The 24,563-nt window shown below is 26.0% G+C and overlaps 1 protein-coding gene and 1 long non-coding RNA gene across 6 annotated transcripts in view; one reads left to right on the top strand and one right to left on the bottom strand.

Annotated features, from left to right (window-relative positions):
• LOC127282478 (uncharacterized) overlaps positions 1 to 24,563 on the bottom strand; it is a 107,327-nt gene that overhangs the window by 5,625 nt on the left and 77,139 nt on the right. The window contains exons 7-21 of one of the 5 annotated variants that reach the window (XM_051306742.1): positions 16,868 to 17,035; positions 12,124 to 12,378; positions 9,769 to 9,867; positions 7,008 to 7,235; positions 6,339 to 6,523; positions 5,421 to 6,077; positions 3,908 to 5,349; positions 3,499 to 3,617; positions 3,341 to 3,417; positions 2,821 to 3,030; positions 2,412 to 2,732; positions 1,909 to 2,346; positions 1,528 to 1,756; positions 1,062 to 1,458; positions 404 to 959 (exon numbers count right to left, since the gene is read on the bottom strand). In XM_051306742.1, the coding sequence (XP_051162699.1) occupies positions 404 to 959; positions 1,062 to 1,458; positions 1,528 to 1,756; positions 1,909 to 2,346; positions 2,412 to 2,732; positions 2,821 to 3,030; positions 3,341 to 3,417; positions 3,499 to 3,617; positions 3,908 to 5,349; positions 5,421 to 6,077; positions 6,339 to 6,523; positions 7,008 to 7,235; positions 9,769 to 9,867; positions 12,124 to 12,378; positions 16,868 to 17,035 (5,381 nt within the window). Of the gene's footprint in view, positions 1 to 403; positions 960 to 1,061; positions 1,459 to 1,527; positions 1,757 to 1,908; positions 2,347 to 2,411; positions 2,733 to 2,820; positions 3,031 to 3,340; positions 3,618 to 3,907; positions 5,350 to 5,420; positions 6,078 to 6,338; positions 6,524 to 7,007; positions 7,236 to 9,768; positions 9,868 to 12,123; positions 12,379 to 16,867; positions 17,036 to 24,563 lie in introns of all 5 variants that reach the window. The other 4 variants (XM_051306737.1, XM_051306738.1, XM_051306739.1 and 1 more) reach the window with 4 other exon arrangements.
• The window catches only part of LOC127282482 (uncharacterized), a 57,974-nt gene that overhangs the window by 31,386 nt on the left and 2,025 nt on the right, over positions 1 to 24,563 (top strand). The window lies entirely within an intron of this gene.

The raw sequence follows: 24,563 nt of genomic DNA, 5'->3' as shown, positions 1-24,563 counted from the left end.
CAAAATTTAAATTTATAATCTCAAGAAATTTAATTATTTCTAAAATTTTTTGCTAAATTAATTTTGTTCAATTTATAAATAAAATTGTTAATTTAATTATAGATTTTTGAATTAAAAATCTAATTTTTTAAAATTCAAATAATTTTTGCAAATTTTGTGTCAATCCTGATTTAAATGAATTCACAAAATTGAATATAAAAAGAAAATTGATTTTACAAAAAGTTGGAAATTTTTTTTAAAATTAATAATAAAGGAAAATAATTTTTTCTTCGCCTATTTTTATAGTCCTTCTGGACAGCGAAACATTGTGTAAATAAAATAGTTAAAAATTTTTTTTTTTTTGAAAATGGTAGAAAAAATTACTTTTTAATTTATAAAAATAGAAAGAAAAAAATTAACTTACTGGATATTTTAAATTTGATGGACAACCAACCGTTTCCTCAGGATGATAAAACCATTTAACCTTGACAATCATATTCGAACTCGATGTTTCCCACATGGATTCTATCCTGCCAATATAGGGACGATCGGGTCGTCCTGTTGAAAGAAATACTGCACTGTCACCAATTTGTATAGTTTCACTGCCTCTTTGAATTGCCTTGAAAAATTGTTTCTTAGCACGTCCCTTTGCCCCAGGTCGTCTATAACCTTTACCAGCCCATCCCCATAGTTGTCGCGCTGGTAAAAATGCAGCCATTTTACTACGACTCTCAACTGATTCTTGTCTTTCTCTTGGTTTTGCTTTCTTTTCAATTTTCTTTTGTTTTTCAATTTTATTTTCCTCATCATCATTATTATCAATTGCCACATCAGAAATTTGAATTTTACTCTCCTCAATTCTCCAAATATATTTCTCTTTTTCTTTTTCTTTTTCTTTCTCTTCCTCTTTCTCAACTTGTGAATTTATATTAATCGGTAATTCTTCCTCGCTCTTTTGTCCAGAACAACTTTCTCCTCCACTGTATTAAAAGAAACAAAATATTAAATTCTTTTATAAAAAAAACAAATTCAATTAAAATTACAAAAATTTTAAAAACAGTTAAAAAAAAATGTTTATTAACCTATTATGACTGGCTTCGCTGTTACTGTGATGACTGTGCTTATGTTTATGCTTTCTATGTTTTCTGTGCTTATGTTTACGATGTTCCTCGCAACATTTGTGTCTCTTGTGTTTCTTTTTGCCCTCTTGACTTTCCTGAAGTCTCTTCAATTTATCACGTCTTCGTTTCTTCATTCTCTTTCGTTCCCAATAATCATCAGTTGCAATGACATTTGTCTCATCATGATTTTTTTGCTCCATTATTTTATCCTCGGAAGACAATGATGAAAATGAAGAATTACCTATTGATGAATGTGACGAATTTCCCTGTGACGATGTTGAAAGACGTTTCTCCTCCGTTGAAAGTGACGTCTGTCTTCGACGTTTACCCAAAGTTAATAGAGGATTTGGATCGTATTCTAAAAAAAAAGGAATACCAAAATAATTAAATTTTAATTGTATTTTTTTTTTTTTATGTTTTTACTCACCAACAACAGGATAATCAGGTTGCAATAGTCTAATATCATCGAGAGCAATTCTTCCACTATCGCCATCATCAAATTCAACACTCACGAATTTTTCATCTAAATCAGGATCAGGTTCAGTTGGTTCCACTGATGTGCCAGGATAAAGACATCTGTATTGTTGACTCCAATAGGCGCAAAGTCTTGTTCCCGGTGGCAATTCTTTTGTTGACGAAGGACAAACTTCCACGATCTGTAATTTTATTTTTAAAAAAATTTTTCAGGCATTTTTATTATAAATTAATCAAATAATTTTTTTAATTGAGAATACTTTTAATTGAGAATATTTTTAATTGAAAGTCAATTTCTAAATTTATTAAATAATTCATTTCTTTTGAAACTTACAGCATCGCGGAGAATTTCTTCTTGTGAATGAATATGAGGTCGATTTCCTCTCTCACCATCGAGAGTTATTGCATAAATGTCAGGAGCTTGTACTGCACTTAAACGACCAGCATAAAAAAGTCCTCCCATTGCTGTAAGAACTCTCAATTGATCAATTGCAAGATGTGCCGATGTCAGTTTACATTTATTTACAATATTCTCATTTCTTTCGGCTTTTGCTGCTTTTACACATTCTCTGCATTCTTTACAATCATTTGATTTACGTCGTTTAGCATCTTTTTTCTCAATTGACTTTCGTCTATTTGGCGATGATGAACTTGATTTTCGTTTTTTCTTCTTTAATTTATCAATTTTTTCTTCATCTCCTTCTTCTTCTTCGTCTTCTTTTTCTTCTTTTTCTTCTTTCTCTTCTTTTTCCTCGACAATTTCCTCTGAATCCTGAGAAATTGAGAAAAAAAAAATATTGTAAATAGAAAAAAGGGTTTTATTTTTTAAATAATTACCTTTGAAATTTCCGGAACGTTTATTATTTGTAAATTATCAATTCCGCTCCAATCGGCGCTCTCTTCATCCTCCCAAGTTTTTAGTTTTGCCTCGGCTTTTAATTTTGGTTTTACTTTACCTCCCTGTTTCTCCAACTTTGAAACCTGACTCAGCTTTGCCTTTTCAGCAATAATTGAACTAATTACGTTCTTATTATGAAGTGGAGTCTGCTTTGCTGGTTTTACTTTTGGCTTCATGGCTTTTTGACTTTTGCCATTTGATTTTGACGATGCGAGACCAGATTTAAAGGGAAGTGGCGTGTAGCCTGTTTTTCCCACAAACTGCAAAGTCAAAAAAAAAAGACAAAACAAAATTAATGGTAAAAAAAAAAAAATAGTAAAAATAAATTATAATTTTTTTGAATCAAACCTTGCTTTGAAGATGACGATTTTTTGCATTCAGCAAATAACCAACAAGAGAATTTTTATTTTTTGGCTTTTTGGCAACAATTGTTTCAGTAAAATGCCTTGAACTTCCCAAAGTGCACATTAACTTTCTTGGACGACCAACTTTACGTTTTTTCGAAGCTGAACCTGAACTTGTTGTTGTTGAAACTGGTGAAGGTGTCTCGCAACTTACCTGAAATTTTTAAAAAACATTTTTACTTTTTAACAGAATAGCCGCGAAAAAAGAAAATAAATTAAAATTAACAATTTTTTTAAAATTTAAAACATAAAATTTATTTCAAGGGTAATATATTTTCAAAATTTTAGTTTTACAATTTATTTATAAATTTAGGAATAAAATCATTCTGAATTAAAATTTATTTTCAAATAATAAATAAATTTGATTGAGTTTTATTTGTTAAAAACAATTTTCTAGTTTGAGATTATGTTAACAAAAACAAAATTTTATTTTTTATTCAAAATATAAATAAAAAAAAACTTACAGTTGATCTATTATCCTCGTCCTCTTGGACAGTATTTGCCGTTGAAAGTGTTGTAATTGGAGAATCCACAGGTGTTACTGCAAGTGGAATACTTGGTATATTATCCAATAATTTAATATGACTTCGAGGTTCATTAATTTTTTTCAAATTTGCGTTACATTTTGTCAGCACATCTTGAGTCACTAACGATGTGTCTTCAATTGAATGCAAAGGAGATTTTGCCAATGTTTCCAAATGATCCACATGTCTTGTGGGAGACATTATTCCACCCTCCGAACTGGGGAAAAGAAAAAAAAACACACAAATTTTCAAAATCCAAAGCAAAGAGTTTTTTTTTAATATTTTAAATTAGTAACTTATTTTTATTTTCAAAAAAATGCGAATACTGAATTTTTAATAACTTTCCTACTTATTAAATCAAAATTAAATTTTAATTTAAGTTAAATTTTTCATTTAAATTGAATTTTAATTTAAATTGAATTAAATTAAAATTGGATTAAAATACAAATTAAATTAATACTAAAGAGAAAAATAAAGAAAATTCTAAACTATAAAGTAAATTTTTACCAGGAAGACTGACTCTTCTTTCTTCCCCTAATGAATGACTTTTTATCCTCTTTTTTCGGCGTAAGCTTCGATAATTCCATTTGCTTTTCTCTGTATTGCCTTTGAATATCCGCCATTCGAACTCTCATATCCAATTCCATTGCATCCATATTCGGAAAATCAACTTCATTATCCGCGTGACTTTTTCTACGAAGGAATTTTTTTGTTTCCATTTTCGCCTCAAGTGTACTATACTGATGATGATTAAATTCAGCAATCTGATGATTATTTTTCTTCTCTTCATCATGATCATCATCTTCTTCCTCATCTTCCTCTTCATTTTCTTCTTCCTCTTCATTTTCTTCTTCCTCTTCCTCTTCTTCCTCTTCTTCTTCATTTTCCACATCGTCATTTAATTTTCTCACCAAATTTGTGTCATGAATTTTCGAAAAATCAATATTACGTTTTGCATTCTCCTTTTGTTGAAAAGCAATTTCTTCATGACGCGAAGCATAAGTTTTTAATCGTTTTAAACCCTTGTAATCGTCATTATTTGAATATTTTCTTTTTTCACCCATTAAATTTTCATTTTTCATTGTAAAATCTTTACCAAGATTCAATAATAATTGTCCAGCTTGTGATAATTCTTCAGAATTATCAAATTTTTTTGGCTCAGCAACCTCTTCCATAAATCTTTGTTCGGCAAGTGCACACAATAAACCCAATGGACTATCAACATTATTATTATTTTCATTATGCTGTGTTGATATTGTTTTTAATTTTGTTGGCGATTTTTCTGATTCAATGACAATATTTTCTGGTTTTAAATGTTCAAGTTGTTCAATACTATTTGATAATAATTCCAATCCACTTAAATCGACATTTATTTTATCTTTTTTCAAATTTTTCTCATCATCATTATCAGAAGTTGTAAAAACAAATTTCTTTTCTTCTTCTTCGTCTTCATTGTTAATTTCTTTATTATTATTTTTATTATTATTATTATTATTGTTTTCAGTTTCTGATGAATGTGAAGAATCAATTTTTTCATAAGAAGATTCACATGATTTTAATATAAGTTTTTTCAATCGATTTTGTAATTTTCCAGTCTCACAACTTTTTGTTTCCAATTCTTTTGTTTTCACTTCGTTATCATGTAAAATGGCTTCTGCGTGTTTTTTTAATTTTTCAACGACATTTTCAATACCTGGATGAAATTTTTCTTGATGTATTTGTTTTTTAATTTTTTCCGGTGTTATTTTAATGGGATCAATTGATTTTGTCTCCTTCTCTTGTTTTAGATTAATTTCCTCGTGATCGTCGTCAATTGACGGCATATCAAAGGACTTTATTTGAGTTTGACTTTCGATTTTTTCTTCTCTTGAATCTAATAATAAATCATTGCAAGTATCAAGTTCTAAATTTCTCTCCTTTTGGGATTCTTCAACGATTTTTAAATTTGGCTGTAAAAAAAAAATTTTTTAATTAAATTTAATTAAACATTTTAATTAGTTTTGAAAAATAAATAAATTACCTGTTCAACGGGTTCGTTTTCTTTTTGTTGATCAATGAGATCTTCGGCATTATATGATTTTCGATCCCTTCTTCGGCTGAAAAATTCCAAATTCTCATGAAAGCTATCACAATTTTCCTCGGTAATTTCAATAATTCTTGGACCATTTCTAATTCGTTCATCATCATTTTCAATTCGTCTCTCTGGATCACTGGTCTCAATAAATTCTCTACGTTCCTCATGACAATTAATAACATGTTCAATTGTTCTATCAATTGAAGTTACAGTTCTACCATCGCGTGCAATTGAATATTTTGTACAATCAGCCATATTAATAATTGTATTTTCAGCCTTATCAACTTTTCCCAAATTAACACTTGTTGTTGTTATTCTTACGACATTGCAAATTTTCTCCGGGGTTGATGAGACAATTTCAAAATTTGTAAGATTTGTCGTTGTTTGTAATTGACATGATGAATTATTTATTGTTTGTTCTTGTTTAACAATTGGTTCAATCAATGGTAGATCCTCATCAATTTCGGAGGCTTCAGTTTGATTTGAGGCGTCCTGAACGCCAACGGGCATTATTTCCGGTGCATCGATTGCGTGGATCGATATTTCCGGCGGTGGTGTTAAACAGGAAACCGGTGATGTTGCCTTCGAAAGAAATGCATTTCGCTATTTTTTTTTTTTTTGGAGCAAAAAAATAAAAAAAAACAAATCACCAAAATGTGTTAGATTAGAGCTGCATTAATATATTTTGTTAAAGCAAGCGAAAATTAATTAATAATTAAAAAATTAATTATTTGTAAATAGTTTTATAACTTTTTGTGAAAGTATTGGAATTAAATTTTGAAAAATGGAGAAATAATTTAAAAATGAAAAAAGGAAGAAAAAAAGCGTAAGCGCACGCAGCACTTGATTGAAATTGAAATTTACCTGAGATCTGCAGTGTGTGGGTTCTGTTTGATTTATTTGTACTAAAGCTGGTGTATGAGGATAATAATGTAGAGTCGTAACCAAGGGAGTATCCGGAACTAATGCACCCGTCATCGATGATACTGTCTGCAGTTGCTTTGATGATTCGGTCGATGCTACAAGTAGATAAGAGTCGGCGCTAGAACCTTGGATGTTTCAGAATAATATGTAAACGTAAAGTAACGAATCTCAAAATCATAAATAAAACATGCGTCATTTTAAAATCAATTTTCAAATTAAAATGCGTATTATAAAAATCATATAGGAAAATATACCAAATATATATAAAAATAATAAATATAAATAAATAAAATATAAATAAATAAAATATAAATTAATAAAATATAAATAAATATAAAACAAATATATAAAAATATAAGAATACGAAAATATTAAAATACAAAAAAATATACAAAAATATAAAAATACGAATTATTAATGTAAAAAAAACAAAATCATAATTTAAAAAAAAAATATCGAAAAAAATTTGCCAATTAATTAAAAAAAGAAATTTATCAATGAAAAATGATTCAATGATTTTTTGTTTAGTGATAAATGAATAAATAAATAAAAATTGAAAAATGTGAATGAAAAAAAAAAAATGGAATGAAATTGATGAAATTTTCTTACTGATAATGGCAGTTGGACTGTTTCCACAATCAGCTTCAATTTTGACAATTGGAAGACTGGATTGTTGCTTTCTCTTGTTGTCAGCAAGAACTAATCGTGTTCCATTAATATCGCCAAGAAGTTGCAAAGAAGGTGGCGGTGGTGGTGGAAGAAGTAGCGGAGGTGGTCCCACATTATTGTTACTGTGATTTTGATAATTTGGCCATACAACCGCCTGTTGCATTTGTTCTGAAAAAATAAAATAATATATATATATATTTAAATAAAATTTTCTTAAATTCCAAAAATTAATTTTGTTTCAAAAATTAATTTTGTTCTAAAAATTAAATTTGGTTCAAAATTTAAATTTGGTTCAAAAATTAATTTTGTTCCAAAAATTAAATTTGGTTCAATAATTAACTTTGTTTCGAAAATTAATTTTGGTTCAAAAATTAATTTTGTTCTAAAAATTAAATTTGGATCAAAAATTAATTTTGTTCCAAAAATTAAATTTGGTTCAAAAATTAAATTTATGGTTCAAAAATTAATTTTGTTCCAAAAATTAAATTTGGTTCAATAATTAACTTTGTTTCGAAAATTAATTTTGGTTCAAAAATTGATTTTGTTCTAAAAATTAAATTTGGATCAAAAATTAATTTTGTTCCAAAAATTAAATTTGGTTCAAAAATTAAATTTATGGTTCAAAAATTAATTTTGTTCCAAAAATTAAATTTGGTTCAATAATTAACTTTGTTTCGAAAATTAATTTTGGTTCAAAAATTAATTTTGTTCTAAAAATTAAATTTGGATCAAAAATTAATTTTGTTCCAAAAATTAAATTTGGTTCAAAAATTAATTTGGTTCAATAATTAACTTTGTTTCGAAAATTAATTTCGTTTAAAAAATTAATTAATTTAATTTAATCAATTTTCGACAGTGAAAAAAATATTTTTATCACTAAAAAATATTTTTGCCACTAAATTTTTTTTTTTTTTTTTAAAGAAAAAATACATTCTTATCCGAATCATAATATATAAATTGATTTCTATGGCTTCATTCATGCGAACGATAATTTCGAAACAAAAGAATAAGTTTCGACTAAGAAAATTCGTTCCTTATAAAAAAAAAAAAAAAAAAAAAGAAAAAAAAATCAAAGCCATAATTCGAAGAGGAGATTCTGTAACATGACTTCCCCATTTCTTCGGTGCAAAATCGCGGTTGAATCCACTCAAACGATGAGTATGAACAAAGAAAAAAAAAAACGTAGGTATTCAAGTGGAGAAGAGAGAGAGAAAGAGAGAAATAGAGTGAAAGAGGAAGAGAGAAATAAGGGGGAGAAGAAAGTGGAAGGTATATATATATAGGGTAGAGAGAGAGAGAGAGAGAGAGAGAGAAAGAGAGAGAACCTTTAAACAAGAGGGTGAACACATAGCAAGCAAGTTATACGGCAGCCATAAATGTGATAATAAATGGAGTCTCGTACGAACATAATGAGATTGCGAGGAGCATTGAAAAAAGAAACGATCGACGCACACGGCAAGTTCCTACTATATGGACCAAAATGGAAACCATACACATCAGTGATTGGCGCTAAATGAGTTACTTAACATTTTTAATGATTCTTGCAAAAAAATGAAGGAAGAAAAAAAAAAAAAAAAAAAAACCATAGACGTTGTTGATATATAACATTATTTTATAAATTGTAACTATTTTGTAATTGTAATTGAAAGGCATAGATTCTTTACGAGATAACTTATTTGTTTAAAAACGAGATTTTTTTCTTTGAAAAATTTAGTTACGCCAGAGCTAATATTTTTTCAATATTTTTTTTTTTTTTTATTCTTGACTATTATGACTTAACTTATTATCAAATAAATATTTATTTGTATTAAATAAATTTTTATTTGTAAGAGAAAAATAAAAAACAAAAATTACTTTTTTTCACTTTCAAAGTAAATCCTAAACTGTATGGAATTTTTGTCAACATTTGTTCCGGAAATAGTGAATAATATATACTATTTCCAGAGTAAATTTTACTATTTCAGAAGTAATTTTTCCTACTTCCGGAACAAAATTTGCAACAAAATTCTTTTCCGGAAATAGTGAAAAATATGCTATTTCCAAAGTAAATTTTACTATTTCAGAAGTAATTTTTTCTACTTCCGAAACAAAATTTGCAAGAAATGCACAAAAATTCCGGACAGTTTAGCTTTTACTTTGTAATGTAGTAAAAGTTACTTTATTTTTTTTCCGTGTATCAAAAAAAAATTTTTAATTGTATAAAATAATTTTTATTTGCATTAAATAAATTTTTATTTTTATAAAATAATTTTTATTTGTATAGAAAATAAATTTTTATTTCTATCAAATAAATTTTTATTTCTACCAAATAAATTTCTTTTTATCAAATTTTTATTTGTAACAAACAAATTTTTATTTCTACCAAATAAATTTATTTTTACCAAATAAACTTTTATTTGTAGCAAATAAATTTTTATTTGTATCAATAATAATTTCTATTTGTATCAAATAAACAGTATATTTAAATCAATAATTTTTGTATTTAATTGACTCAAATAAAAATTATATTTGGTTCAAAAAAATATTTTTTTCAAAATAGTCAAGTAACCGCGATTTTAAAAATAAAAAAAAAAAAAAAAAAAAAAAAAAAAAAAAAAAAAAAAAAAATTTCAGTTTACCAAAGCCGCATTTTAAAAATTATATTCTTAATTTATAGAATATAGTCCCTATATTTATATAAATTTAAATAAAATTAATTTACCAGCAGAATGTATAAGTAGAAGATGTCCCGTTGTTGGATCTCTAACTAATTGTAAACCAACTCCAACTTGTGGAAATCCAACTGGTTCCATTGGCATTGCTAAAAAAAGAAAAACGAAAATATTTCAATAAAAATTTCTCTCGACAATTATACAATTTTATATAGACACAATTTAAAATACTTTATATATATACTTTTTACTAAAAAGAAATATATTTTTGTAACTTGGTATTAAATTGAATGATTTTTAAAATTAAACTTATAAAAAAACCAATAATTGGCAAATAATTAAAATGGCTGATATAAGAATGTAAACTTTTGCTCCATTTAAAAGAAAAGAGACAAAAATTGCTTCTTTATTATCGTGAATATTTCAAAACGATATGAGACCGATATAATAAAAATGTCACTCGGTCACCGTATATACGAGAGAGAAATAATATATTGTTATAAATAATTATGAAAATAATTCAACTAATGCCATTCAGAAAATTGTATTCTACTCTTTAAAACAATATTTAAAAAATTTTAATATTTTTTAAAAATATTTAGCCGAATTGTCATTTAACCAAAATAATATTTAACCGAAATTTTATTTAACCAAACTAATATTTAACCGAATTTTCAATTAATTAAACTAATATTTAACCGAATTGTCATTTTACTCAAATTCCAGTTAGCCGAATTGTCATTTAACTAAACTATAATATTTAACCGAATTTTCATTAAACTAATTTAATCAAATTTTTATTTAAGCAAACTAATATTTAACCGAAGTATTATTCTACTCAAATTCCATTTAACACGAATTTTTATTTTACCGAATTGACGCATTTAATCAAATTATTATTTAACCGAATTGTCATTTTACTGAATTTTCATTTAATAATTTCTATTCAACCAAATTGTCATCAACTAATATTTTACCTAATTAGCACTTAACCAAACTAATATTTAAACGAATTGTCATTTAACCAAACTAATATTTAACTGAATTGTCATTTAATTAAACTAATATTTAACCGTATTTTTATTTAACCAAACTAATATTTAACTGAATTATCATTTACTCAAACTAATATTTAACCAAATTGTCATTTACCCAAACTAATATTTTACCGAATTATCATTTAATCAAACTAATATTTAACTGTATTTTTATTTAACCAAATTAATATTTAACCGAATTGTTATTTAACCAAACTAATATTTAACTGAATTATCATTCACCAAACTAATATTTAACCGAATTGTCATTTACCCAAACTAATATTTAACCGAATTGTCATTTACCCAAACTAATATTTAACCGAATTGTCATTTAACCAAACTAATATTTAACCGAATTGTCATTTACCCAAACTAATATTTAACCGAATTGTCATTTAACCAAATTATTATTTAACTGAATTGTCATTTAATCAAACTAATATTTAACCGAATTTTTATTTTACCAAACTATTATTTAACTGAATTGTCATTTAATCAAACTAATATTTAACCGAATTTTTATTTTACTTAAATGACATTTAGCCAAACTGTTATTTAACAAAACTGTCATTTTACTGAATACTGATTTAACCAAATTTTTATTTAACCAAATTGCCATTTTACTGAACTTTTATGTAAATAATACAATATTTAACCGCATTTTTATTTAACCAAAATAATATTTAACCGAATTGTCATTTACCGAAACTAATATTTAACCGAATTGTCATTTAATCTAATATTTAACCAAATTCTTATTTTACCTAATTGACATTTAGCCAAACTGTTATTTAACAAAATTGTCATTTTACTGAATTCTCATTAAACCAAATTTCTATTTAACCAATTTGTCATTTTACTAAATCTTCATTTAACCAAATTTTCATTTTACTATGAACTTTCATTTAACCGAATTTCTATATTTAACCGAAGTGTAATTTCACTGAATTTCCATTTAACCGAAATTAAACTTAAATAAAGGAACCAAATTTTTATTTAACCAAAAATTTTGACAATTATTCTACCAAACACGGATAAAAATCTTCACCTATACAACGCAGCGATAAGTTTCACTGGAACAGCGAAATATTTCACTAAAACAGCGAAAGTTTCTTTTTTGCTATTCTAGAGAAACATATCGCTGTTCCAGATAAAAATTTTTGTTTCCGTAAATTATCAATTTACCGTATCCTCCATTTTTAATTGAATTGCCCACCGAATAAAATCTTTATCTAGAACAGCGATATATTTCTCTAGAATAGCGATAACTTTCCCTATTTCAGTGAAACTTATCGCTGTTTCAATTTTTCCATCAGGTAATCAAAAAAAAAAAAAATTATTAAAAAAAAAAATGGTTGCCCTCACCTGCGGCGGCAGCAGCAGCAGCAGCGGCGGCGGCAGCGGCTGGATATTGCCACAGCGTTGGGGGCCAAGAAGCGGCAGTTGCCGCTGCTGCACCAATGCTTCCCAAGTTGGAATTCAAACTTGAATTGAGGGCGGCGTTTAAAGAGGGCGGTAATCCGCCTCCAGTGGGAATAGCCAAATGGGAGGTACGATCCTCCCCTCCAGGGCCGCAATGCACCAACGTTGTTCCTCCCATTGCCATGGCCGTGGTTGAACCTGCAAAAATTCCCCCACTTACTTTTTACAATTTATATATATATATATATATATAGCCTCCTACTCGTAGTTTCTCTCCTTCTCCCCCCACCACCAACACTCTAATCTAATACCCCTCCAACCCCTAATTTAACTCCCATTTCTCCTCCTCCTCCTTCTTCTCTCTACGTCAAACCTCCCATCTAGTTCACTCTCCTCTTCCTTGCCCCCACACCTCACCCCACCCCCAACATCCACCTCCCCCCCTCGGGGGAATCGAGTCTCCTTTCGACCATTACACTCTTATATGAGTCTCACATGCTGATCCTAAATCTTGCCAAATCAGATTGTTAGAACCAGATAATCAGGGTCGGATTGGGGAATTTTAATTTTTTTTTTATATAGATATATATATTTTTTTTTGATTCGCTCAATTGACGCTTTTGCTAATAAGAAAAGCTAATATATATACAGGGGAGAAAAAAAAATTTTTAGTCATTTTTTACTAAAACTTCAGTAAAAATTAAGTTTACTATACTATATCAAATAGTAATTTTTACCAAAAAAAAAAAATTAGAGAAAATTTCTACTAATTTTTAGTCATTACTAAAAATTTAGTAAAAAAAAATAGTAATTAGTGAGAATTTCTACTAATTTTTAGTTATTATTAAAAATTTAGTAAAAAAAATAGTAATTAGTGAGAATTTCTACTAATTTTTAGTCATTACTAAAAATTTAGTAAAAAAATAGTAATTAGTGAGAATTTCTACTAATTTTTAGTCATTTTTTCACTAAAAACTCAGTAAAAAAAAGAATACTAATTCAAATAGTAATTTTGTTAAAAATAAGTAATTTCTACTAATTTTAATCATTTTTTACTAAAACTTTAGTAAAAACGAAAAACAATACTAAATTAAATAGTAATTTTACTAAAATCAGTGAAAATTTCTACAAATATTTAGTCATTATTAAAACTTCAGTAAAAATACTAGTAAATTTCCTAAAATCAGTGAAAATTTCTACAAATTTTTAGTCGTTTTTTACTAAAAATTTCAGTAAAAATAGAATACTAAAACAAATATTAATTTTGCTAAAAAGTAGAAGAAATTTCAAATAATTTTTAGTCTTTTTTTTTTATTAAAACTTAACTACACAGTAAAAACAAAGTCTTAAACCGTTTACACCTTAAATTAAGCCCATATATTTTGCATAAGTCTGTCCTTTTTTAATTGGTCTGACTCCGTTTACACCTTAAATTCAGCCTCAAAAATAGGTTGAAATCAAGATTTCTTTTTTAGTGTGTAAAATAAAGATTACTAAATCAAATAATAACTTTGCTAAAACTTAGGAAAAATTCCTTACCTTCTGTTTTTCTTTAATAAAACTTCAGTAAAAAAAATTAATACTAAATAAAATAGTAATTTTGCTAAAAATTCGTGAAAATTCCTATATACATATTATTAATATAGTTTTTTACTAAAACTTCAGCAAAAATTAATTTATACTAAATCAAATAGTAATTTTATTAAAAATTAGTGGAAATTTCTACTAATTTTTAGTCATTACTAAAAATTTAGTAAAAAAAAATAGTAATTAGTGAGAATTTCTACTAATTTTCAATCATTTTTTTACCAAAACTTCAGTAAAAAAAGAATACTATCAATCACATAGTAATTTCGCTAAAAATTGGAAATTGGAAAATGGAAAATGGAAATTCCTACTTTTTTTTAGTAATTTTTCGCTAAAACTACAGTAAAAAAAAATTAATAATAAATAAAATAGTATAATTTCACTAAAATTAGTGAAAATTTCTACAAATTTTTTGTTATTTTTTTTAATAATTTAAAAAAAAGATTACTAAATCGAATAGTAATTTTACTAAAAATAGTAAAAATTAGTAAAATTTTATACTAATTTTTATCTATAAAACTTTCGTAAAAAAATATTGCTATACATATATATATAGGTAAATTATATTTTCAAATCGAGTTTACAAATCGACCTCGTGAAACTACATAGGTACGCGCGAATTCAAAATGATATTCCTCCAATATATTCTCATTCTCGAGGTAACATTACCTTTGTAATAAACTCTAGCATGGATCATTACTCTCACTTTCATGAACAAACCACTACAAAGCTTGCTATACACGATGCATAATACGTCCATTTAACGACTACCCGATGACCCTTCCCTCCCCTCTCTCATTTTTTTTCTCTCTCTTCGACCTGCCATCGTGTGCCTAACACAAACTATCTTCATATTATTGCATATACGGGCGCGCGAGTACATCAACCTTTTTTCAGCTTGGAAAAGCTCTCTCTCTCTCTTTTCTCTCTCTCAATCTCTCTCATCACCGTCTTCGTCATCGTTAATTGAAATATTTACGTCCACTCCCATATAAAAGAGATTAATTAAAGAGTATGTCAAGTTTTTGACTAATGAAATCGTTCCTTCGAATTTATCTCTTCCTGTATGATAATAGCTTCTTTTATATATCATTATAAATTTATATCATTATCATATTTTACAAGCAGGAGAAAAGATTTCTTTCATTTAAAGAAACCAATTTCTTTGACTTGTTTTCTTTCATTTAAAAGTAAAATTTTCTTTGAAACAAAAAAAGTTTCTTACTTTCAAAGAAAATTTCATTAAATCAAAGAAATTTGCATTAAATCAAAGAAATTTTAACATATATTGATACATATAGAGATAAAGAAACATTTATTTGAATTAAATAAAAAATTTCTTTGAAACGAATATAAATTTTTTTTTGAATCAAAAATAATTTGTTTGAAACAAATAAATTTTCTTTGAATCAAAGAAAAATTTGTCAAAGAAATTGATTTCTTTGAATCAAAGAAATTTTTTTTCTCGGTGTGACAAAAAACCGAAACGAGGAACAAAAGAAAGAAACTAAAAGTCATATTACTGCATCATGTCTATAACAATACTGACAAAACTATTATATCGACGCGATATTAGATTTTAGATCCGCTTCGTTATTATATACATGAAGAATTCTCTCAGGGTCGACTACATTCACGAGCGCATTATATTTATTTCTATGCCAGAGGATAATAATGCTTATAGCCCTAATAAACCATCATAAGAAATATTCAAAATTTAACTATATATTTATCTCAAGGATTATCATCTATAGAAATATATTTCAATCTATTCTAATTAAAAGGAAACTAATAAATATAGTTATAAATTTCAATACCAAGAAAAAATCTCCATTTTTTTATGCGCGAAATATTTTATGATGTAACCATACTTCCGGGTTAAGATTTTAGTAGTATAACCAAATTCTTGTGACATATTTTGATCAAGCTCAGCATCCCATGGACAAATCAAAAAGTGCGCCATACATTTTTTTTCGAAAATTTTTCCCTATTTTATTGGCGGTATTCCCGAACGATTATCTCGAAAATTTAATTTTTCGAAAATTTTTCAAAAATTTATTTGAGTGTAGCTCAGCATCCGCTGGACCAATCTAAAAGTGCGCCATACATTTTCTGTTCGAAACTTTTTCCCTATTTTATTGGTGGTATTCCGGAGCGATTATCTCGCAAATTTAATTTTTCTAAATTTTTTCCAAATTTGTTTTCTAGTGTAGCTCAGCATCCGCTGGACCAATCAAAAAGTGTGCCATACATTTTTTGTTCGCTACTTTTTGCTAAAGACTTTGACGGTATTGCCGAACGATTATCTGGAAAATTTAATTTTTCAAAAATTTTTCATAAATTTTTTTGAGTGCAGCTCAGCATCCGCTGGACCAATCAAAAAGTGCGCCATACATTTTTTGTTCGAAACTTTTTCCCTATTTTATTGGTGGTATTCCGGAGCGATTATCTCGCAAATTTAATTTTTCTAAATTTTTTCCAAATTTGTTTTCTAGTGTAGCTCAGCATCCGCTGGACCAATCAAAAAGTGTGCCATACATTTTTTGTTCGCTACTTTTTGCTAAAGACTTTGGCGGTATTGCCGAACAATTATCTGGAAAATTTAATTTTTCAAAAATTTTTCCAAAATGTTTTTTAATGCAGCTCAGCATCCGCTGGACCAATCAAAAAGTGCACCATACATTTTTTGTTCGAAACTTTTTCCCTATTTTATTGGTGGTATTCCTGAGCGATTATCTCGCAAATTTAATTTTTCTAAATTTTTTCCAAATTTGTTTTCTAGTGTAGCTCAGCATCCGCTGGACCAATCAAAAAGTGCGCCATACATTTTTTGTTTCAAACTTTTTGACTATTTTTTTGGTGGTATTCCCGAGCAATTATTTTGCCAATGTAATTTTTTGAAAATTTGCTTCTAAAAATTTGAATTTATTTTCCTTTGTTTATTTGAATGAAATAAATTTTATTTTCGTTTTGGCCAATAATGATTTAAAATTTTTTTTTGGTAGTGTTATGATTTTTTAAATTAAAACAGTATTGTTTTTTAAACCCCACAATATTAATAACTATTATATAATAAAAATAGTACAATATCAAAACTTACCAAAATTGTCAGGTTGGAAGTGATGATAACTCGCATGATGAGAAGTATGATGACTCAGAGAGACGTTACGCATTGATGACGTGGACGTTTCCTGATGCTGCAGTCTTTGTCTCGCTAGTGCAATACCAACAGGTATACCACCTGCACCTGTATTAGAAAGTACTATTCCTGAAATTAAAAAAAAATTGTATATGTTAAAAGAATTGAATTTTATTTACTACAAGGTCTTAGTAAAAAATAACTAATTCTTAGTAAAAAAAAAAAACTAATTCTTAGTAGAATACTACTAATTCACTTTGTTAGGTTCCTTCAATTAATAAAATTTAATAAATAAATTAGTTTTTCTACTAACAATTAATTATTTTTTTTACTAAAAAATCAATAAAACCTATAATTAGTAATTTTCTACTAACAATTATTTTTTTTATAGTAAAAATTAGTCAAAAGTAGTTTTCTCCAACCAATTAGTATTTTTCTACTACCAATATTATAGTAGTTTTCTTTTATTAACAGTTATTTTTTAACTAAAAAACAAGTCAAAAATAATTAGTAGTTTTCTACTATAAATTATATTCATTTTGTACTATCAATTGGTCATTTTTTACTATTAATCATGGAAAGAAAACTTTCTCTGGAACAGCAATATATTTCTGTAGAATAGCAAAAACTTTCGCTATATTTTAACTGTTCCAGCGAAACTTATCGCTCTTCCAGGTGAAGATTTTTTTCCGTGATTATTAGTTATATTTTGACTAAAAATTAATCAAAACGGTTATTAATTTACAGTAAAAAATTACTAATTAATAGTAAAAAAAAACTACAAATTTATTTAGTAGGACTACTATTTTAGTTATGGGACTAATATTTTAGTTATATAGTAAATTTTAATAAATTAATAGCTTTTCTACTATATCAGTCATTTTCTACTAACAATTAGTACTTTTGATAAAAATACTAATTATTACTAATAATTTGGTTACTAATTTATTTTACTAAACGCGAATCCGGTGCAGTTGAATATTATAAAAGTAACAAAATCAAATTTCGAAAGTAAAGAACAAATTTTTAGCTTAGAAAAATATTTAATTATAACTAATATATTTAATTAGTAATTTAAATTTTTCTAAACTATATTAAATAGCCAAAAAAGAAAAATCTTTCACTTTAAAAATCGAATAATAGCTTTCGTAAAAATGCGTCTTAATGTCCGCGTTTATAACTCCATCATTCCTTTCCCTCTCCTCGAATTCCAACGATTCCATTATGATTCTTTTTTTTTTTTTGGAGGGTTGATCCTATATATAAATGAAATGCATTTAAGATGCATTTGACTTTAATACACGCATGCATATGGTATATATATAGAGAGATTAGGTTTAGGGTCGAGACTCTTTTAAACCACGCCTTGTATTTGCGTCGCCATGCGTGCCACGCACCTCCTACTTAACGAATGATCGTTCTTTATTCCTTTTTCTTTTCTATCGGTATAACACACACATAAACACGCATATATTCACACATTTACACACAAAGCGACGAGATATTTTCCCCTCATTTTTAATTTTTTTTTTTTTTTTCAGCCTTTTTTGCGGCCTTTAGCCGCGTATAGCCCTCATGCAATAATATCTTGAGGACTTCCCTTCCGCCCTCCCACCCCTCATCGAAAAAAAATAATTATTTACAAGTACACTTGCCAATTTTTATGCGTAGAAATTTTACGGACCAATTAAAAAATTTTTAATTTGAGTACACTAGAAAAAAAATTTATTCGAATCAAATAAATATTTATCTGTAGCAAATAAATATTTATCTGTAGTAACACTCAGAGAAATGGTATATTTGTCTCCGAGCCTACTAACTCATTTATTTGTTGCAAATATATTTTATTTCATTGAAATAAAAAATTTATTTGAGGCAAAGAAAAATTTACTTCTGACAAATAAAACTTTTATTTACGCCAAATAAATAAGTTAGTAGGCTCTGAGACAAATATACGTTTATTTAACTCAAATATATTTTATTTGGTTCAAATAAATCATTTCTCTGCGTGAAATAAATATTTATTTGTATCAAATAAATATTTATTTGTATCAAATAAATATTTATCTGTAGCAAATAAATATTTATCTGTAGCAAATAAATATTTATTTGTATCAAATATAGAAATTATTTAAATCAATTAATTAGTATTTGTTTCACCCAGAGAAATGATATATTTGCCTTAGTGCCAAATAAATATTTGTTTAATTTAAATAAATTTTTATTTGATTTAAATAAACTTTTATTTGATCTAAATAAATATTTATTTGATCTAAATAAATATTTATTCGATTTAAATAAATATTTATTCAATTTAAATAAAAAAAAATTATCTATGCCAAATAAATCGGCTAGTTGGCTCTATGAGACAAATATATACGCGTTTATTTAACTCAACTATATTATATTTGGTTCAACTATAAAACATTTCTCTGGATGTTCAAATACAGAAATTTTCGGTTTTAAATATAGTTCATTTAATTCAAATATAAAAATTATTAGGTTCAAGTAAATATTTATTTGTTAATTGTTTTTAATTAAATATTCTAAATATTGAAACTAATTTAAATTCGTGTCCGAATTTTTTACTTAAAACATTAGTAAAATTTAACTAATAGCAAAAAAAGTTTACACTACCAATTTAGTAAAATTTAACTAACTGAAAAGCAAAAAATCAATTACTAATTCAAATTATAATTTATTTTTTTACTAATTTAAAATTAGATGAAAAAGCAAATGATTTAACATAAAAAAAAAAAAAAATTTCAGTGATAAATCTCAAGTTTGGTCAGACGGCGCCAAATAAATTACATTCAGAAAAGAATATAATCTTACGCATAAAAAAAAAAATTCTCTTTTGATAACATTTTATATTATATATCTTTTCAAAACAAGAATATTCACTTTCAAAATAAATCTATAAATTTTGGTATAAAAATCCAGAAATTCAAGAGAAAAAGAAACTAATATCTTTTTTTCTTCAACGGCTTGGCAAGAATTCTTTCACTAATTTAAATTAGTAAAAATTTCTACTAATTTTTTAGTAAATTTTTCATTAAAATTTTTTGTAAAAAAAAAAATAAATAATTTTACATTTTACAAATTTTTCCTAAAAATTAGTAATGATTACTACTAATTTTTATCTAAAACTTTAGTAAAAAGTATACTAAAAAGTACTGCGCTAAATCAAATAATATAATTTTACTAAAAATTAGTGAAAATTTCTACTAATTTTTCATTAAAATATTAATAAAAAATATTACTAAATACAAATTTTCTACTAATTTTTAGTCATTTTTTTTTAAATTCAGTAAAAAAAATATTATTACATCAAATAGTAATTTTCCTAAAAATTAGTAAAAATTTCTACTAATTTTTTTAAACAAAATCTTCAATAAACAAAATATTACTAAATCAAATAGTAATTTTCCTAAAAATTAGTAATGATTTCTACTAATTTTAATCTAAAACTTTAGTAAAAAGTACTAAAAAGTACTGCTAAATCAAATAATACAATTTTACTAAAAATTAGTGAAAATTTCCATACTAATTTTTCATTAAAATATTAATAAAAAATATTACTAAATACAAATTTTCTACTAATTTTTAGTCTTTTTTTTTAAATTCAGTAAAAAAAATATTATTACATATCAAATAGTAATTTTCCTAAAAATTAGTAAAAAATACTAATTTTTTTAAACAAAAACTTCAATAAACAAAATATTACTAAATCAAATAGTAATTTTACTAAAAATTAATAAAAATTCCTACTAATTTTTAATTAAAATTTTAGTAAAAAATATTACTAAATGAAATAGTAATTTTACTAAAAAAAAACTAGTACTAAATAAAATAGTAATTTTACTAAAAATTAATGAAAATTCCTACTAATTTTTAAATAAAATTTTAGTAAAAAATATTACTAAATGAAATAGTAATTTTACTAAAAAAAAACTAGTACTAAATAAAATAGCAATTTTACTAAAAATTAGTGAAAATTTTTACCAATTTATTAGTGAATTAAAATATATTTATATTGGTGTATACACAAATACTGCGGTAAATATAATGATGTACCAACAGGAGTATTATACACGCACTCAAGAACCCCCAAGTCTTTTTTTTATGGTAACGATGAGGGGTTCTTCGTTGAATGTAATCTCTCATTGGTCCACCGCAACGAGACGCTTCTATATTACGCCCTCCTCCTCTCTCTCTCATTCCTTTCCCTTTTTTTTCTACCCTGTTTGATTTTTTACATTGCGCGTACTAGACTTCACTTTTATATATATATATTATAAAGCTGCCTTTCACACAACTATTAAACATCTTTACGCCACAGGTACCAAAGAGAATGGATAAATTTCCCTTTCCGCAAAATATATTTCCCGCGCGCGCGACAAAAAAAAGGATTACTTTTACACTTGTAGACAATTTTTTTTTGTTTTCACAAAAATTTGTCAATTTAAAAAATTTTATTTTTTTATTTATTTATTTTACACTGGAAAACAAATTTATTTGATTCAAATAAATATTTCTTTGAAGCAAATAATTTTTATTTGAACCCAATAAATATTTCTTTAAAACAAATAATTTTTTTTTGAACCGAATAAATATTACTTTGAACCAAATAATTTTTATTTTAACCGAAGAAATATTTCTTTGAACCAAATAATTTTTATTTGAAACGAATAAATATTTCTTTGGAGCAAATAATTTTTATTTGAATCCAATAAATATTTCTTTGAACCAAATAATTTTTTTTGAACCGAATAAATATTTCTTTGAACCAAATAATTTTTATTTGAACAAAATAAATATTTCTTTGAACCCGATAAATATTTCTTTGAACCAAATAATTTTTATTTGAACCGAATAAATATTTCTTTGAACCAAATAATTTTTATTTGAACCGAATAAATATTTCTTTGTAGCAAATAATTTTTATTTGAACCAAATACTTATTATTTGAACTGAATATAATTATTAGATATTTAAATCAAATAATTGAGGAGCCGGATCGTAGAACCGATTCTTCACTAATGCGCAAGTCCCCCGCGCAGCTGAAAGCTGGCTCACTTGAGGGACTCCGGAGAGAGCGAAGAATCGGTTCTACGATCCGGCTCCTCAATTATTATTTGAACTATATAATTTTTAATTGGACCAAATATAATTTTTATTTGAGTCATTTACATTTTATTTTTTTTATCCAGAGAAATGTTTTACTTGAACCAAATATAATATATATATATTTGAGTTAAACAAACTTATATTTATCTCAGCCCATTTATTTGGCGTAAATAAAATTTTTTATTTAAATCAAATAAATATTTATTAGGGTCTGATACAAATATATAATTTCTCTGAGTGTTTAAATACAAAAATTATTGATTTAAATACAAATTAATTTTGATTTAAATAAAAAATTATTTGATACAAATAAATATTTGATAATATAGTAATGTAAATCAATTATTTGAATCAAATAAATTTTTTTCAGTGTAACAAGTGTATTTTTAATGGAATAAAATATTAGTTAACATTCTCATTAATTTTTTGTAAATTTTTTTTTCAAAATGCATTTCAAAATTATCAGAATTGATTGACATAAAAGATGAATTTCGAAATATATGTATTAACTTATTAAAATATCAAGTAAAATATTATATACATATATTTATCTATAAATATATATATATATATATATATATATATATATATATATTTGAGACAATATTCAATATTTACGCTTCGCTTGCATTTGTATTTCACATTATTTATGAATATCAGTCTGATTGTTTTATCAATATTATTTTTGGAACGTATACATATACATAAAATTGAAAATCATTATAGAGAAACCACAATAACGGAATTTCAGAATTTTATATAAATTTTAAATTGCTGTACTAGTTTCATAAAAAGAATTTTTTTTTTTTTTTTTAATAAAATGAACACAAATTAATTTTCAATCTTTTCCTATTAATTTAATTTTTTCTTTAATTAAATTAAATTAATTTAATTTAACAATAACTTTAATAATGAAACTCTAAATTAAAATTAGTAGAATTTTTAACTAATTTAATTATTAGAAATTGACTTTTTTCAATTAGTTAAATTTTACTAATTGTAAAGAAAAAAGTCAGTCAATAAATTTTTTTTTTATTATTAATTAACAAAATTTTAGTCATTAGTTAAATTTTACTAAATCGTTATTAACAAAAAATTTATTTTACTATTAATTAGCAAAAATTTTTCTAAAATTGTTATTAACAAAAAAATTTATTTTACTTATTAACCCCTTGACAGTCCAGGGCCCATATGTGGCCAGAAAAAATCGTGCCACCTTTGTGCAAGTGGCCATATATGGCCATCGCAAAAAAATAATACTAAATTTAATTTGATTCGCCTGAAATTTGTTACTCGGGGGTTTTTGGGGTCGCTGAATCCAAATTTGAAGTCAGATTTCAAAAAAACAAAATGGCGGACCCAAAATGGCGACCATGAAAACTTAAAATTTATCAGATTTACATGAAACTCGTTGCTCAGGGGTTTTCGGGGTCTCTGATTACGAATCTGAGGTCGGTTTTTCAAAATTCAAAATGGCGGATCCAATATGGCGGATAATTTAAAAATTAATGCGTTTTGACCACAAATTGTTACTCGGGGGTTTTCGTAGTCGCTGAATTCGAATTTGAGGTCAGTTTTTCAAAATTCAAAATGGCGGATCCAATATGGCGGATAAATTTTTAAGAAATCAATCCGATTTGTCTGAAATTTGTTATTCGGGGGTTTTTGGGATCGCTGAATTCGAATTTGAGGTCGGTTTTTTGAAATTCAAAATAGCGGATCCAATATGGCGGACAAATTTAAAAAAAAATTTTTTTAAAAATTTGTCCGCCATATTGGATCCCCCATTTTTAATTTTGAAAAACTGACCTCAAATTCGAATTCAGCGACCACAAAAACCCCTGAGTAACAAATTTCAGGCAAATCGGTTTGATTTTTTAAAAATTTGTCCGCCATATTGGATCCGCCATTTTTAATTTTGAAAAACTGACCTCAAATTTGAATTTAGCGACCCCAAAAACCCCCGAGTAACAAATTTCAGGCAAATTGGATTGATTTTTTAAAAATTTGTCCGCCATATTGGATCCGCCATTTTGAATGTTGAAAAACTGACCTCAAATTCGAATTCAGCGACCACAAAAACCTTAAATATGATGAAGTCATATTTTTTTGGAAACTTTTTTTTCGGACCGTTTTAGGCCCACCAGCGATTTTTAACTGGACTGCGAAGGGGTTAATTAGTAAAAATTTTTCTAAATTGTTATTAACAAAAAAAATTTATTTTACTTATTAATTAGCAAAATTTTTTCCAAAATTGTTATTAACAAAAAAATTTATTTTACTTATTAATTAGCAAAAATTTTACCAAATCGTTATATTAAAAAAAAAAAATTCTTTTTTCAAGGGAAACTATTTTTGTATAAATATACGAGTTAAAATATATATGTGTGTTATGCGTTCGTGTATATTTTCGTAGAATATTTAACCCTATATATCCGCAGACTAAGAAATCATTCGTTGGTGCCGCCGCGTTGGCAAGAGTTTTGTGTGCGCCTTTTGCCCGATGAAACATTCGACTCGCGTTGGC

Source organism: Leptopilina boulardi, unplaced genomic scaffold (assembly GCF_019393585.1).
Source record: "Leptopilina boulardi isolate dan_hultmark-lab unplaced genomic scaffold, ZJU_Lbou_2.1 LbouV2_30, whole genome shotgun sequence".
NCBI classification, from domain to species: Eukaryota; Metazoa; Arthropoda; class Insecta; order Hymenoptera; family Figitidae; genus Leptopilina; species Leptopilina boulardi.
Note: the sequence above shows the minus strand (reverse complement) of the source record. Positions and strands in the feature narration are given on the sequence as shown.